Source organism: Panthera leo, chromosome B2 (genome assembly GCF_018350215.1).
Source record: "Panthera leo isolate Ple1 chromosome B2, P.leo_Ple1_pat1.1, whole genome shotgun sequence".
Lineage (NCBI taxonomy): Eukaryota > Metazoa > Chordata > Mammalia > Carnivora > Felidae > Panthera > Panthera leo.
Genome location: NC_056683.1, coordinates 68,118,035 through 68,131,616, shown reverse-complemented (window position 1 = coordinate 68,131,616; position 13,582 = coordinate 68,118,035). Strand labels below are relative to the sequence as shown.

The 13,582-nt window shown below is 40.0% G+C and overlaps 1 protein-coding gene across 2 annotated transcripts in view; it reads left to right on the top strand.

The window, feature by feature from the left end:
- IMPG1 (interphotoreceptor matrix proteoglycan 1) overlaps window positions 1-13,582 on the top strand; it is a 132,560-nt gene that overhangs the window by 39,380 nt on the left and 79,598 nt on the right. For both annotated transcript variants that reach the window (XM_042937340.1, XM_042937339.1), the window contains 3 exons: window positions 427-506; window positions 6,160-6,312; window positions 12,030-12,088. In XM_042937340.1, coding sequence (XP_042793274.1) covers window positions 427-506; window positions 6,160-6,312; window positions 12,030-12,088 — 292 coding nt within the window. The remainder of the gene's footprint in view (window positions 1-426; window positions 507-6,159; window positions 6,313-12,029; window positions 12,089-13,582) is intronic.

Here is a 13,582-nt window from a genome sequence, read left to right as displayed (position 1 = left end):
ATTTAGGTTCATTGTATAAATCTTGGAAAATTTAGAAAAGAATAAAGGTAAAGTGAAATCACCCATTATCTTACAACTTGGAGACAATCATCGCCAATATTTTCAAACAAATAAATTCAAGATAAGCATCCTTTACATAGTCACAAAAAGAAAAATTAACCAGATCTCATTGGCAAACCATTTAACTGAAACGTATCTAGAATAGCACCAAACTTGGGTCTAGATGAGAATGGAGAATTCAACGGACCAAAAGTATGAGTTGTATTTTTCTCAAGAACATATTTATGTAATCTTAAATGAGTTAAGAATGCAGCTCATATCTGTAAATTCCAGAATGACAGAAAGAGTATATGAAATTTTGACTTTGTCCTTATATAAACTTCTCCAATCTCATTCTGTGCCCGTAATTTTTTTTAATTTCCACAGATGTCTCCAGTGTCTCGCTTGGACCCTTCCCTCTCACTCTTGGTGACACATTCCTCAACGACACCATCATGCCTACAACAGTAAGAAGTTCTGAGAGTCAATCTAGCTCTTCACATGCCTGTTTTTGTTTTATTGGTAAAACAAGAAAAGAGAATGGATGAACTGGCCATTCCATATTATTAGTGCTGCATTTTTATCACTCCAAGTAAGAGTCAGTGACTTTGTTCTATTCAGTATTCTCACTTCTTCTAGGGACTGAGGGGAAAAACCAGATTGAAACCTAGAATAAGTTGAGAGGAATTATAAAAAGCAGCTTAGTTATAAACTCCAGGAGGGTAGGGGCCCTTTTCTCCCCAGTACCTAACAGAACTGCATATATAGCAAGTACTCCCCAAGCATTAGAATAAATGAATGGATAAACCTATCAGTCAATCAATCAGCCAATCAGTCAAGCTCCTTCACCAAAGTGCACTCTCATGCTGACACTAAGGGTAGAAGTTTTGCTTCCAGGCATGGCCAGCATAAATGGGTCAGATAAATATCAAAATGATTGAAATCCTGCATGTTAAATGCGGAAAAGTAAATGGTATTCACAGGCAAAGAGAAGCACTGGCCACTGCTCTCTTTGTGTGAAAGGAATGCAGGAGGAGAGGATATGTTACAGAATTAATTGTTGGTTGTCAGAAAAGGGGGACATTTTTTAAAAAAAAAATTTAGTGTTTTATTTATTTTTGAGACAGAGACAGAGACAGAGCACCAGTGGAGGAGGGGCAGAGAGAGAGAGACATAGACTCCAAAGCAGGCACCAGGCTCAGAGCTGTCAGCACAGAGCCTGACATGGGGCTCGAACCCACAAACTATGGGATCATTACCTGAGCCAGAGTCTGATGCTCAACCAAATGAGCCACCCAGGTGTCCCAGAAAAGGGGGACATTTTAATCACTTCAAAATCTTTGAGCCAGACACTTGATGTTGAAGCCAGGAAACACTGCCCTCTTTCCCCAGGAGTGTCAGCATCATGGCAGCACACTGTGGGCAGCAAGTTCAGCAGGGGGCAGTCCAGGGGTGACACATACTTCCCTGTGGTCTGAAAAACTTTGCTGGCCCTTACCTCCCTGTGAACCTCTCTGCAAGGTCAAAGCCCAGACAGTGAGGGCAAGAAGTTCAGTCTCACCAGCTCTACATGAAAATTCAGGGATGAGAACCCTGCTGGCCTGTAGGCCAGATGGCTGCAGATTTGCTGGAACTATTGCTCTAAACAAAGAATTAAATTGTTCCATTTTTCTCCAAAATACTATTCCATGAACAGTGAAAAGTGCTGTTGAAAAAAATTATTGAGATTAAATATATTCACTATAAAATTTCAAAGACAACTCTAGTTCACTGGCTCTTTTCTCGTATTACTTATGTCTCATATTCTTCAAAATCTAATATATGTCCCCCTTTCTGCAGTAAATATCCCCTGAACATTTCATTTTATATTCATCAAATCCTCCTCTTACCTTTTTTACCACCCACATCTATCACTCATTCTTTGGCTCAGCAAACATTTTACTAAAATCCTCTGATGTGCCAGGCATTGGGGTATGTACCAAAGATTCTAAGATGAATAAGACATGGTTCCTGCCTTCAAGAAATATATAATGCAAATAAGTACAACAAAATAGTCTTAGTGTGTACTTGAAGATGGCAGATATATAGAATGGAGCAAAATGATAAGCCAGGACAGGTTGCAAAGGATGTGACTGCTAATCATGTATATTCACAGAGAGTTTTGTGCATAAATGACCACATTATTTTTTTTTACTTTGGGAGAGTTAATAAACTATGAGAATCATACTGGATTCGAGGAGATTATATGTGGGATGACAAGATTAGCATATAAAAAGACTAGGTGAGTATGACATACGTACTAAATGAGAAATTCAGATATTATTCACTGCTCCAAGAGATTAGAAAGAGGCAAAGGTTTCTACCCTAAATGATCAGAGGAAATATTATGTTAAATGAACCATAAGGTATTAGTAAGAAGTAAAAAAATGTGTGTATATGGGGTGTGTGTGTGTGTGTGTGTGTCCTTATGTTTTAGTACTGGAAGTGAGCATGGGGAGCAGTGAGGAAGGTCTCTCCGGTCAGGAGACTAGCACAAGTAATGTGGTATCTCATCAACAGTTAGCAAGCTATCTGGTAGTCAGGGCAAGGAGAAATGACACAGACTAAAATTGTTTAAGCGGCAACAATTCCATTTATGACTGCACCAAAAGTAATAAGATATCTAGGGATAAAGCTAACCAAAGAGGTGAAAGATCTGTACTCTGAAAATTAAAAAATGCTGATGAAAGACATTGAAGAAGACACAAAGACGTGGAAAGACATTCCATGTTCATGGATTGGAAGAAAAAATATTGTTAAAATGTTGATGCTACCCAAAGCAATTTACACATTTAATGCAATACATATCAAAATACCACAAGCATTTTTCACAGAGCTAGAACAAACAATCCTAAAATTTGTATGGAACCACACAAGACCCCAAATAGCCAAAACAATCTTGGAAAAGAAAAGCAAAGCTGGAGGCATCACGATACTGGACTTCAAGTTATATTAGAAAACTGTAGCAATCAAAACAGTATGGTACTGGCACAAAAATAAACACATGGATCAATATAAAACCCAGAAATAAATGCTCAACTATATGGTAAATTAATTCTGACAAAGCAGGAAAGAATATCCAGTAGGAAAAGGACAGTCTCTTTAACAAATGGTGTTGGGAAAACTGGACAACAATATGCAAAAAAAGAAACTGGACCACTTTCTTACACTATACACAAAAATAAATTCAAAATGGATTAAAGACCTAAATGTGAAACCTGAAACCATAAAAATCCTAGAAAAGAACACAGCTAGTAACCTCCTTGATATTCTGCATAGCAACCTTTTTCTAGATATGTCTCCTGGCACCAGGAAAACAAAAGCAGAAATAAACTACTGGGATTACATCAAAATAAAAAGCTTCTGCACAGAAAAGAAAACAATCAACAAAGCTAAAAGGTAACCTACAGAATGGGAGAAGATATTTGCAAATGACATAACTGATAAAGGGTTAGTATCCAAAATATGTAAAAAACTTACAAAACTTGACACCCAAAGAACAAATAATCCAATTAAAAATGAGAAGACATGAACAGACGTTTCTCCATAGAAGACATACAGATGGCCAACAGACATGTGAAAAGATGTTCATCATCACTTACTGTCAGGGAAATGCAAATCCAAACAACAATGAGATATCACCTCACACCTGTCAGAATGACTAAAATCAATAACACAAGAATCAACAGTATTAGTGAGGATGTGGAGAAAAATGAACACTCGTGCACTATTGGTGGGAATATAGACTGGTGCAGCCACTTTGGAGAACAGTACAGAGTTTCCTCAAGAAGTGAAAAATAGAACTACCATACAATCCAGTAATCACACTATTGGGTATTTACCCAAAGAATACAAAAACACTAATTCAAAGGGATACATGTACCCCTATATTTATAGCAGCATTATTTACAGTAGCCAAGATATGGAAGCAGCTCAAGTGTCCATCAGTTGATGAATGGATAACGATGTGGTTCAATGGCATATTACTCAGTCATAAAAAAGAATGAATCCTGCCATTTGCAACAACATGGATAGAGCTAGAGAATATAATGCTAAGTGAAATAAGCCAGTCAGAGAAAGGCAAATACCATATGATTTCACACTGTGGAATTTAAGAAACAAAACAAAGGGAAAAAAAGAGAGACAGAGAGAGGCAAATCAAGAAAAAGACTCTTAATTATAAAGAACAAACCAATGGTTACCAGAGGGAGGTGGGTGGGGGAATAGGTTAAATAGGTGATGGGGATTAACAAGTGCAATTGTTGTGATGAGCACAGGGTGATGTATGAATCACTATACTGTACACCTGAAACTATTATAACACTGTATGTTAACTAACTGGAATTAAAATAAAAACTAAAAAAAATTTAAGACATTGTACTTGGGCCCACTCAGTAGTTGAGTTAAAAAATAAATTTTAATGAAAAAATATATATAAAATAAATAAAATTGTTCAAGCAGATTGTTATCAGATTGTGGAAAGCCTTGAATGTCAGGAAAAAGAGTTTGAATTTTTATCTCATAGGTAATAAAGTATTACTGAGGGTGCTGGCTGAGAGGCGCGGAAAATTAATCCAGTGGCTGAGGATAAATAAGAAGACTTCTCACTAATACATCTAAAGAATTTATTTAAATATCTCATGTGAACTTAAATATGCCTAGTGAAATGGTAAACTTGTAGAGGATAATGCTATAGGCCATATTTTTCTTCTAACTTTCCACAGGTCCTAACACTGTCCTACACCCATACAGATGCTTATGTGTTATTTTGATGAATGAATCAACGAAATCTTTTCGTTAAACAAACGTCAGTAGTCTGGCATCCTCCATGTGCCCTATTAAAGTTAGAGGTGTGTGTCTGTCCACTGCCATGGAAGAGAGGGGCTTGTAATATGAAATGAGGAGAAACTACATTGGCTACCACCCACATGAGTTTTGTCCCTCATGGCATTTTCCATTGGTTGGTCTCCTCTTTCAACTTCCATAGCTGATGTCACTAATAAAAGACTAAGTGCATTACCAAAGAAATTCAATTTTCCACAGACATGTTTTTTACTCTTTTAAAAACCTTTCAGATTTCACAATCATCTAGGTACCCAATACTGAAAATCTGTCACACCCCAAGTTTGAAACTCAGCTCCAGGCTTGCTCTGTGCCCTGGGAGCCCATGTGAATTCAGAACAGTGAGAGACTCCTGCTTGTTCCCAGTCCAGAGGGCAAAAAGGATGACCCCTTGGCCAAATCCAGGTCCTCAGAAGAGTATTTCTATTTTTAGCCACATGCTACCAAAGGTGGCCCAAATATGCCATTCCTTCTGAGAGATATTTCAAATCCTCTCTTGACCTGACAGTGCTCACTAACTAGCTTTAATATGAAGTTTGGGCACAAATGGTCTCATTAAACCAGTCTAGACTCTTCTCTAAAGAAGATTGTATTAAATAATACCTCAGCATCACATAGGTTATATTGTATAATCCAGTCTTCATCAAAGAGCATTCATAGTTACACAAGAGTGTGGCACAATCTCAGTAATGCTCCAACAGTATATATGAATTATGTGTGTGTGTGCATGTGTGCAAATGTTTTCATGAAGAGCACAGAGTTCTAACACTACAGTGTCCTCAAGGATTCTAAATAGTTAACTCATTGGAGCTTTGGTACTTTGTCTCTCAATGAAATTCAGAGAACACTTCTAGTTAATAAGATTTTAATTCTAAAAGTACTTGAGGGGCGCCTGGGTGACTCAGTCAGTTAAGTGTCTTACTTCAGCTCAGGTCATGATCTCATGGTTCATGAGTTCAAGCCCCGCATTGAGCTCTGTTGTGACAGCACAGAACCTGGAACCTGCTTGGGATTCTTTAATATGAAGTTTAGGCACGAATGGTCTAATCCTCTCTCTGCCCCACCCCGGCTCGTGCTATGTCTTTCTCTGTCTCTCAAAAATAAATAAACGCTAAAAAAAATTTTAAAGCACTTGAGCCTTCATTATCCACTTTTTGAGACAATATCAATATATATTATATAGTATTACCATATACTTATAGTTTATATTAATAGAAGACCTTTTATTTTCTAACTCAGGAAAGAAAAATAGAATCCACTAAGGTATACAAAGGCCCACTGGAGCAGAAGGTGGAATTGAGCATCACTCTAGCAAACCAGAGGTTCACGGCAGAGCTCGCTGACTCCCAGTCCCCACATTATCAGGAGCTGGCGGCCAAGTCTCAACTCCAGGTAAGTGAACCCACCCCACACAACCACAGCCCAAGTCATGACTCAGAATCTGGGAGCCAACAGGACCTAAACCCTTTGAACTAATAGTTCCAACTTCTTGTGACCAGGCATTCATTTTCAACCAAAACTGCTTTCATTTTAATCAAAAACTGCAATGGGTCCCAAAATGTTAGGGCAAATTCATCTCTAGAAAAGTTTTCTATTCTAGCTTCTCTTTTTTTTTTTTTTTTAATTTTTTTTCCCTTAATGTTTATTTATTTTTGAGAGAGAAAAAAAGAGACAGAGTACGAGCAGGGAAGGGGCACAGAGAGAGGGATACACGGGGTCTGAAGTAGGCTCCAGGCTCCGAGCTGTCAACACAAAGCCTGAAGCAAGGCACGAACTCGTGACCAGTGAGATCGTGGCCTGGGCTAAAACTAAGAGTTGGATGCTTAACTGACTGAGCCACCCAGGAGCTCCTCCAGCTCCTCTGTCTTAAAAGTCACTTACATTTAGGTTTTCTTTAAATATTAGTAGGTCTTTAAACCTTCTTTAACAGAGAGCCACTACACAGGTATTCTATACATCTAAAATGTTCATGTAAGCACCAACTAGGGAACATGCTGGGTTGAAATATGAATTTTAATTCATATTTGTCTTACATAATGTATATCCACTTTTGCAGTTTGATGCAATTTAATGACATGACACTCTTCGTGGGTGATAAGTGTAAGGCAGTAATGTTGTCCATGTCGTCCACTAAACTTCGGAGCTGTTCCAAGATGTCTCTTCCATCTCGGACTCTCATCATATCTGCCTGCCTCTTCATTTCCTGCAGGATGAATCTAAGCTACTCTGCTGACCATGGCATCTATACGCCATGATAAAAGCCCTGCCTTCCTTTCCAGCCTCATCTTCCCATCCTTCCCATCCCCCTCCTTTGCACTCTACAGAAATACAAACTGCTTACAGATCTTTTCTCACCTTTAGCCTTTCCCTGTGTTGTCTCATCTGTCTGGAATGTCCTTTCCCTGAGTTTCATTTTACAAAACTTCATCAAGGAAAGTTCTGTCTCAAACCATTCTGGATTCAGTCAGTGCCTCTCCTCTGAGCTAAAACACGGTGCCCACTGTTGCCACAACATTTATCACCCTGTCTTGAGATTGTTTCTTTACACGTCTGTGGCCTTTGTTGTCTCTGTTTCTCCCTCTTCACCTGCCACCCTCACTATCTTCAGGCTCTGAGTGTCCCCTTGAGGGCAGGAACTGTTTCTTTCATCTCTGAAGACTTAACCTCCTAATACAGAGCTTGGGATGCAGTTAACTACTCAGTGACCGTAAAAATGCAACTGAAAATAGAAGCATTCATAAGAAAACATAACCATGAACTTCATTTATGGAGAGCCTGGGTGCCCAAGCATCTCACTCAGCATGGCCAGGGAACTTGTCATACTTGGAGAAATCAGTGCTTACCTCCTCTCAACTGGAGAGAAGATAAATAGGCAAAAATATTAAACCTCCAACTTCCTCCTGCATCAGCGTTCAGTCAATAAAATGTAAAGAATCATTTCTACAAACTTCAAAGAGAAAGCATCAGCATGGGGTGTTTATGAACCAGAGAAGTACTTAGACACGGATTATTAGATAGAATGAATTAAAGAATAGTCTGTTAACTTTCTATTTGTTCTTGAAATATTCTCTTCAGAAAATCTTTAGTATAGTCGGAGTATCTTCAAAATTGCATAGTTGGCCAAGATTCCAATTCAGGCAGCCTGGCACCAGAACCCCTACTCTTAACCATTATGCAATACTTCCTATTTTTCCCAAATAAATATTTATGGGACAGGGATTTTTGTATCATCATCAAATTAACATGCCCATTCTAGACTCTGAAAAACTTATTAGCCAAATAAGAGTATGTCTTGCTGGGTCTTGTTCCAGAGACCCATCACATCAGTCCTGAGGGTTCCTCTGCATGGTCACTGGCTTCTCTGAGATGGAGCCCCTCTGGTTAGAGCATCTGTTCCCTTTCCAGGCTTCTGAGCAGTCCAGACCACCCAGCAGCTTGCCAACAGATAACCAACCCACTCCACCACCGCCCATACTTGCATTAGCAGAGCCATTCAGGCCTAATCAGGAATTAATGGACAGTGCTTTGAAGTAATTCAATTTCCACAATAAACCTAATGAGCAATTTAATACAAATGTCAAAAGGAATGCTTAGCTGTTGTCTGAATGCTTTCTCCTGTGCAAACGCTCATGAGAACTCAATACGGCTGCCTTTTTATAGCCCCTTGAACATACATTCCAGCAGAATCAGGGAGGCCCCTGTGCATTTAGTATTATTAATAAGGTTAACTGGGCACTTAATTAGCAATTTAATGGTTAGTACTCCGTAATTGGAGGGTCCCCAGAAGATTATTTGGCAGAATTAACTGAAGGCCTTTGTCATCTCCTCCCTAGATGCCTTCTGCACCCTCCTAAGCAGAGCTGAGTCTTAATCGATCACAGACAGGTTCACAAAGAGGGCATGAACAACAAAATTCCTCTCTGCTGGAGCCAGTGCTGTGGAGCACTCTTGGAGGGGAGGACGGCTCTCCTTGGAGATGTTCCCCACTGCCCATGCTGCAGCTGCGGGCTTCTATGGGAGCAGTTCTGTTCTGATTGACTGTTTTCATCCATACAACAGCGCCTCTGGTATCCTGGACACGAAAGAAGGACAAGTCAGGGTCCGAATCTTCCACTCCAGAAACTGCTGCTCACACTTAAACATCTAGTCTAAGGTGTTGTTACTGGAATGGCATGACAACTGCCTTGGGGATCCAAAGCTATTTGTCACAGAAAGCCAGAGCAGACCTGAGGCATGTACACAGCTCTTTCCTACCTGTCTCGGTAACAAAGACCATCTCCTCAGACCTAAACTCCTAGTTCTCCTCTGTTAAGCCTGTGGTGGGGGTGGTCATGGAGGCACAGAAGCTTAGTACTCAGCATCCCTGCCCTTGACCCCTACAGGGACCCTCATCTTGTCCTTTCCCCTCACTGGGTCTTTCAAAAACAACTGACTAAAGTCTTGCTCTGCCCCTGTCAGGCTCCAAGTTATGTGGCTACTGAGGAAGTAAAAGAAAATTGGACTACCAAGGAGCTAGTAATCCAGTAGAAGATATAGAGACTAAGTTAATCAAAAATACAATATCAACTCTTTGCCCACTGTGTGTCAGGCATTTATTAGTTATTCCTTATAGGAGCCTTATAATACAGGTATTGTTATCCTTTTTGGACTAAGGAGATCGTATTCAGAGAGATGAAGCAATAAACTCAAGGTCTTACAGCTAGAAAGGAACAGAACCAATATTTAAACTCAGGCCTACACAGCTATCTCAGCACCCAAAACCTAGGCTACCTTCCTCGCTGCAGTTACTATATACTGAGGGAATGAAAACTAATTTTAATATTGGTGTAAGAAAATATGATTTAGCTGGTAAATCAGCCTGCTGGAAAAAGAAATCTATGACACACTTCAAAGGCCAATGTAAGTGATTTGGGGATTATCTGTGCATCACTGCCCTAGTCCTTGGCATAGATAATATGGAATCAGCAGTAATTTTAGATACAGTGACAATGCAGCAGCATGTTGATGAGTTTAGAGAATGAAGAGATCCACTCAAGTCCATTAAACAAAATTTGCTGAGTCCCTGCTATGTGGATAACGGCCTGCTAGGTACTGGGAAGGAGGGAGATGAAGATGAATCAGACACAGTCCCTGAGCCCAAGGAGCATAATCTCAGTGAAGGAGCCATTGTGCAGCTCATAGACTGTTTTATGGGATATATTGTAACAAGTTCTAGAGCAGTAGGGAGAAGAAATCATTGAGCCTGACTTTAGGGCTCTACAAATTCTCAATAGAGAATATGCTTGAGCTGGCTTTGAAATATGGCGGTATAGGCAGTCAAGGAGCAGAAGATAGAAGTTGCATCTTGGGCTAAAAGGGGGAAAAGTCATAGAGGTCTGGAGGAAGTCCATGTTGTAATTTGAGGAGAAGATAGGTGTTACTTTAGTGTCCCGAGAGGACACAATATTGGCCAAGAGGGTAATGATGACAGGAAGGGCAAATGATAAAGTGCTTGGGGAATGGAAGGTTAGAATGTGCAGGACCTTAAATGCCATCCTCAAGGAACTTATTCAATTGGCAGTGCAGCCCATCAAGGGATTTTTAGTGAAGAACAACAGATATGGAATGATTACCTTGGAAATAAAAATGTGGTCAAGGAGACATCTCTATTCCTCCTGCCCTAGCATATCCCCTCCCCCTGCCAAAAAAAAAAAATTCTGCTGTCTTTCCTCACACACCCCTAGAAAACCATTTCAGCAATATAAAAAGGGAGATATGGAAGGTATGCCTGCCATGAGAATAAGAATGTGATGGAAACAAAATGTATATGGGGTTCAAACTACCAGGAGTTAATGAATGGATGTGATGGGCACAGAGAGAAGGTATTAGGGTTGCTGGGTCTTCTGGCATGGAAGACGATAGGTGTTTATGAACCTGACTGGGATAGAGAGCACTGGAGGAAAGGCGGATTTGGAAGGAAGAGAATAACTCTGGTTTGGATATATTTAGTTAGTGGCAAAGTTGGGATATTCACATGTAGAACTCAAAGCTATGTCTCAGGTGATCAGTGAAGCTATGGCAGAAAATGAGATCCCCAAGGAGGGGCAGAGGGGAGTGGGCACAGGGAAGGGAAGGTGGTGCCAGGTTCCTGCTCACCTCCTCAGCCTCACTTTCACCCTGCTCTCCCTTCCAAGCTTCGCTACTAATACTATCCCTTTCTCTTGGTCTCTCTTGCCTCCCAGTCCATGCGGGAGTAAGCTGGACGGAGCAGCGCCTATGTGGCAATGTGTCCCCAGAGCCTAGCACAGTGCCTGCAGTCAAACTTACTGAATAAGTGGGAGGGTGAGATAAGGAGGCTAAGCATCTTTATATTTAAAGCAGAGAGTGCAGACTAGACTAAGATGGAGTAAAGAACACTGAGAAAGTGGTCGTTGAGATAGAAGAAGAACCAGAAAATAAGCAGGCACACCATGGAAGAGAAATGGAAAATGCCACTGGATTTGGAGAGAGCCAAGAGACAACAGCCTGGAGAAAATCCTCCCCACTGGGTGAATCCAGAGGCAGAAGCCAGACCGTAGTGGGTCAGGAATAACTGAATATAGCAATTATAAAATATTCCTATAATATGCTTCATTAGCAAGGTCAAACTAATTAAGAAAATTTATTATAAAGTCCACATAAATCTACCAGTGAATCTAACCTATTAGAGTCTGCCTGTACCATTTTATTTAGATATAGCAGCCATTTTGACTTTAGTAACCTCTTTAACATATTTTCCAAATCACATAATTCAACTCAGAAAATATTATAGTTATTCTTTGTGTATAAATAAAAATACTGTAGCCAAAAAAGTTTCTTCCAAGTGCCACCTTAAAGTTTTTTCATATTTTATATAAAGTAACCATGAAAGAAGATCAGAACTACCCAATTGCAGCTTTTAAATAAATAGCAAAACACTTTCCTCTGGGTTTCAGAAATTACCAAGAACAAAGCGTTTGGCCTCAATCGTTGCTTCAATTTTCCATTTTCATTTATTCCCCCTAACTCATCAGAAGTGTTGAGACTTTTTCAGTTAGGAACATCTGACCTGGTACAGCCAGAGCGTTTCATAAATTTCTTTCTTTCTGCAGATGCAAAAGGTATTTAAGAAATTTCCAGGATTCAAAGAAATCCATGTGCTAGGATTTAGGTAAGTAAGAGGATCGGACTCTTCTCAATTTTTAAATTACTTTTTCCCTATCCTCTTTTAAAAGCAGTGTCATGAGGAATATAAGGTTCTTCTCCCCCCAGTTGTTTAGCCCTGTCGAATCCTGAAAACTGAATACATTTCAGATAAAGGAATTGTCTAATTAGAACATGACTCTAGGTGATTTTTTAAGGGGGTAACACAAGAGCTGTGTTCCTTCCTTCCTCCCTCTGGAGCCAGAAACACTGCTCTCTGCAGAGAGCTCATCTGCTGTCCTTGGCAATGTCATTAACGAACCTCTTAGGAAAACACCTCAGTAGAGACAGGTCAAAATAAGTAGCAATTAGTTACCTTGGTGTCTGATTTTCTGGTTCCCTATCGAATGTTAAATATCATCATCGTTTAAACAAATCAGGCTGACCCTATGGAATCAGGTGAAACTAATAAAAAGAAGTATCTGTGAGGGGTAAGGGAGTTGAAGGAACAGGGTAGAAAGGGACAGAAGTGGAAGCAAGACTTCCCAGAATATACCTTTTTTTTAATTTTTTTTTTTTATTTTTGAAAGATAGAGTGTGAGCGTGAGAGGGGCAGAGAGGGAGGGAGGCACAGAATCCGAAGCAGGCTCCAGGCTCTGAGCTGTCAGCACAGAGCCCAACGAGAGGATCAACCTCATGAGCGTGAGATCATGACCTGAGCTGAAGTTGGACGCTTAACCAACTGAGCCACCCAGGTGCCCCCCCACCGCCAGAATATACTTTTATTATCATTTTGACATCTAAACTGTAGTAATGCATTACCACACAAAAATTTCTAAATTACAATTTTCTTTTGTTTTTTTTTATTTTTAAAACAAAATTTTTAATGTTTATTTATTTTTGAGTGGGGAGGGGGAGAGAGAGGGAGACACAGAATCTGAAGCAGTTTCCAGGCCCTGAGCTGTCAGCACAGAGCCTGATGCAGGGCTCGAACCCACAAACCATGAGATCATGACCTGATCCAAAGTCAGACATTCAATTGGCTGAGCCACCCAGGTGCCCCACTAAATTACAATTTTATTTTTAAAAATTTTTTTTATTTTTTTCTAAATTACAATTTTAAATAAAGTAAATGAAATTGAAAAACAGTGCCATGCAGGGTTCAGTTATGTTCCCACGGCTTTCCCACAAACAGGCCTATGTCCATTAGCATCTCAACACTCTAATTGAGGTGGGTTCATGATTTTTGACAAGAAGTTTAGCATCCTTTTTCCTTTTTTAAAATGTTTATTTTTGAGAGAGAGAGAGAGAGCATGCAAGCAGGGAGGGGCAGAGAGAGAGAGGGACAGAGAGAATCCCAAGGAGGCTCCGTACTGCCAGCACAGAGTCCCACATCATGCTCTATTCCATGAACCGCAAGATCATGACCTGAGCCAAAATCAAGAGTCAGAAGCTTAATCCACTGAGCTACTCAGGTGACCTGCATCTTCTGTCTAAGTTCTCATTCAAAACATCTACCAAT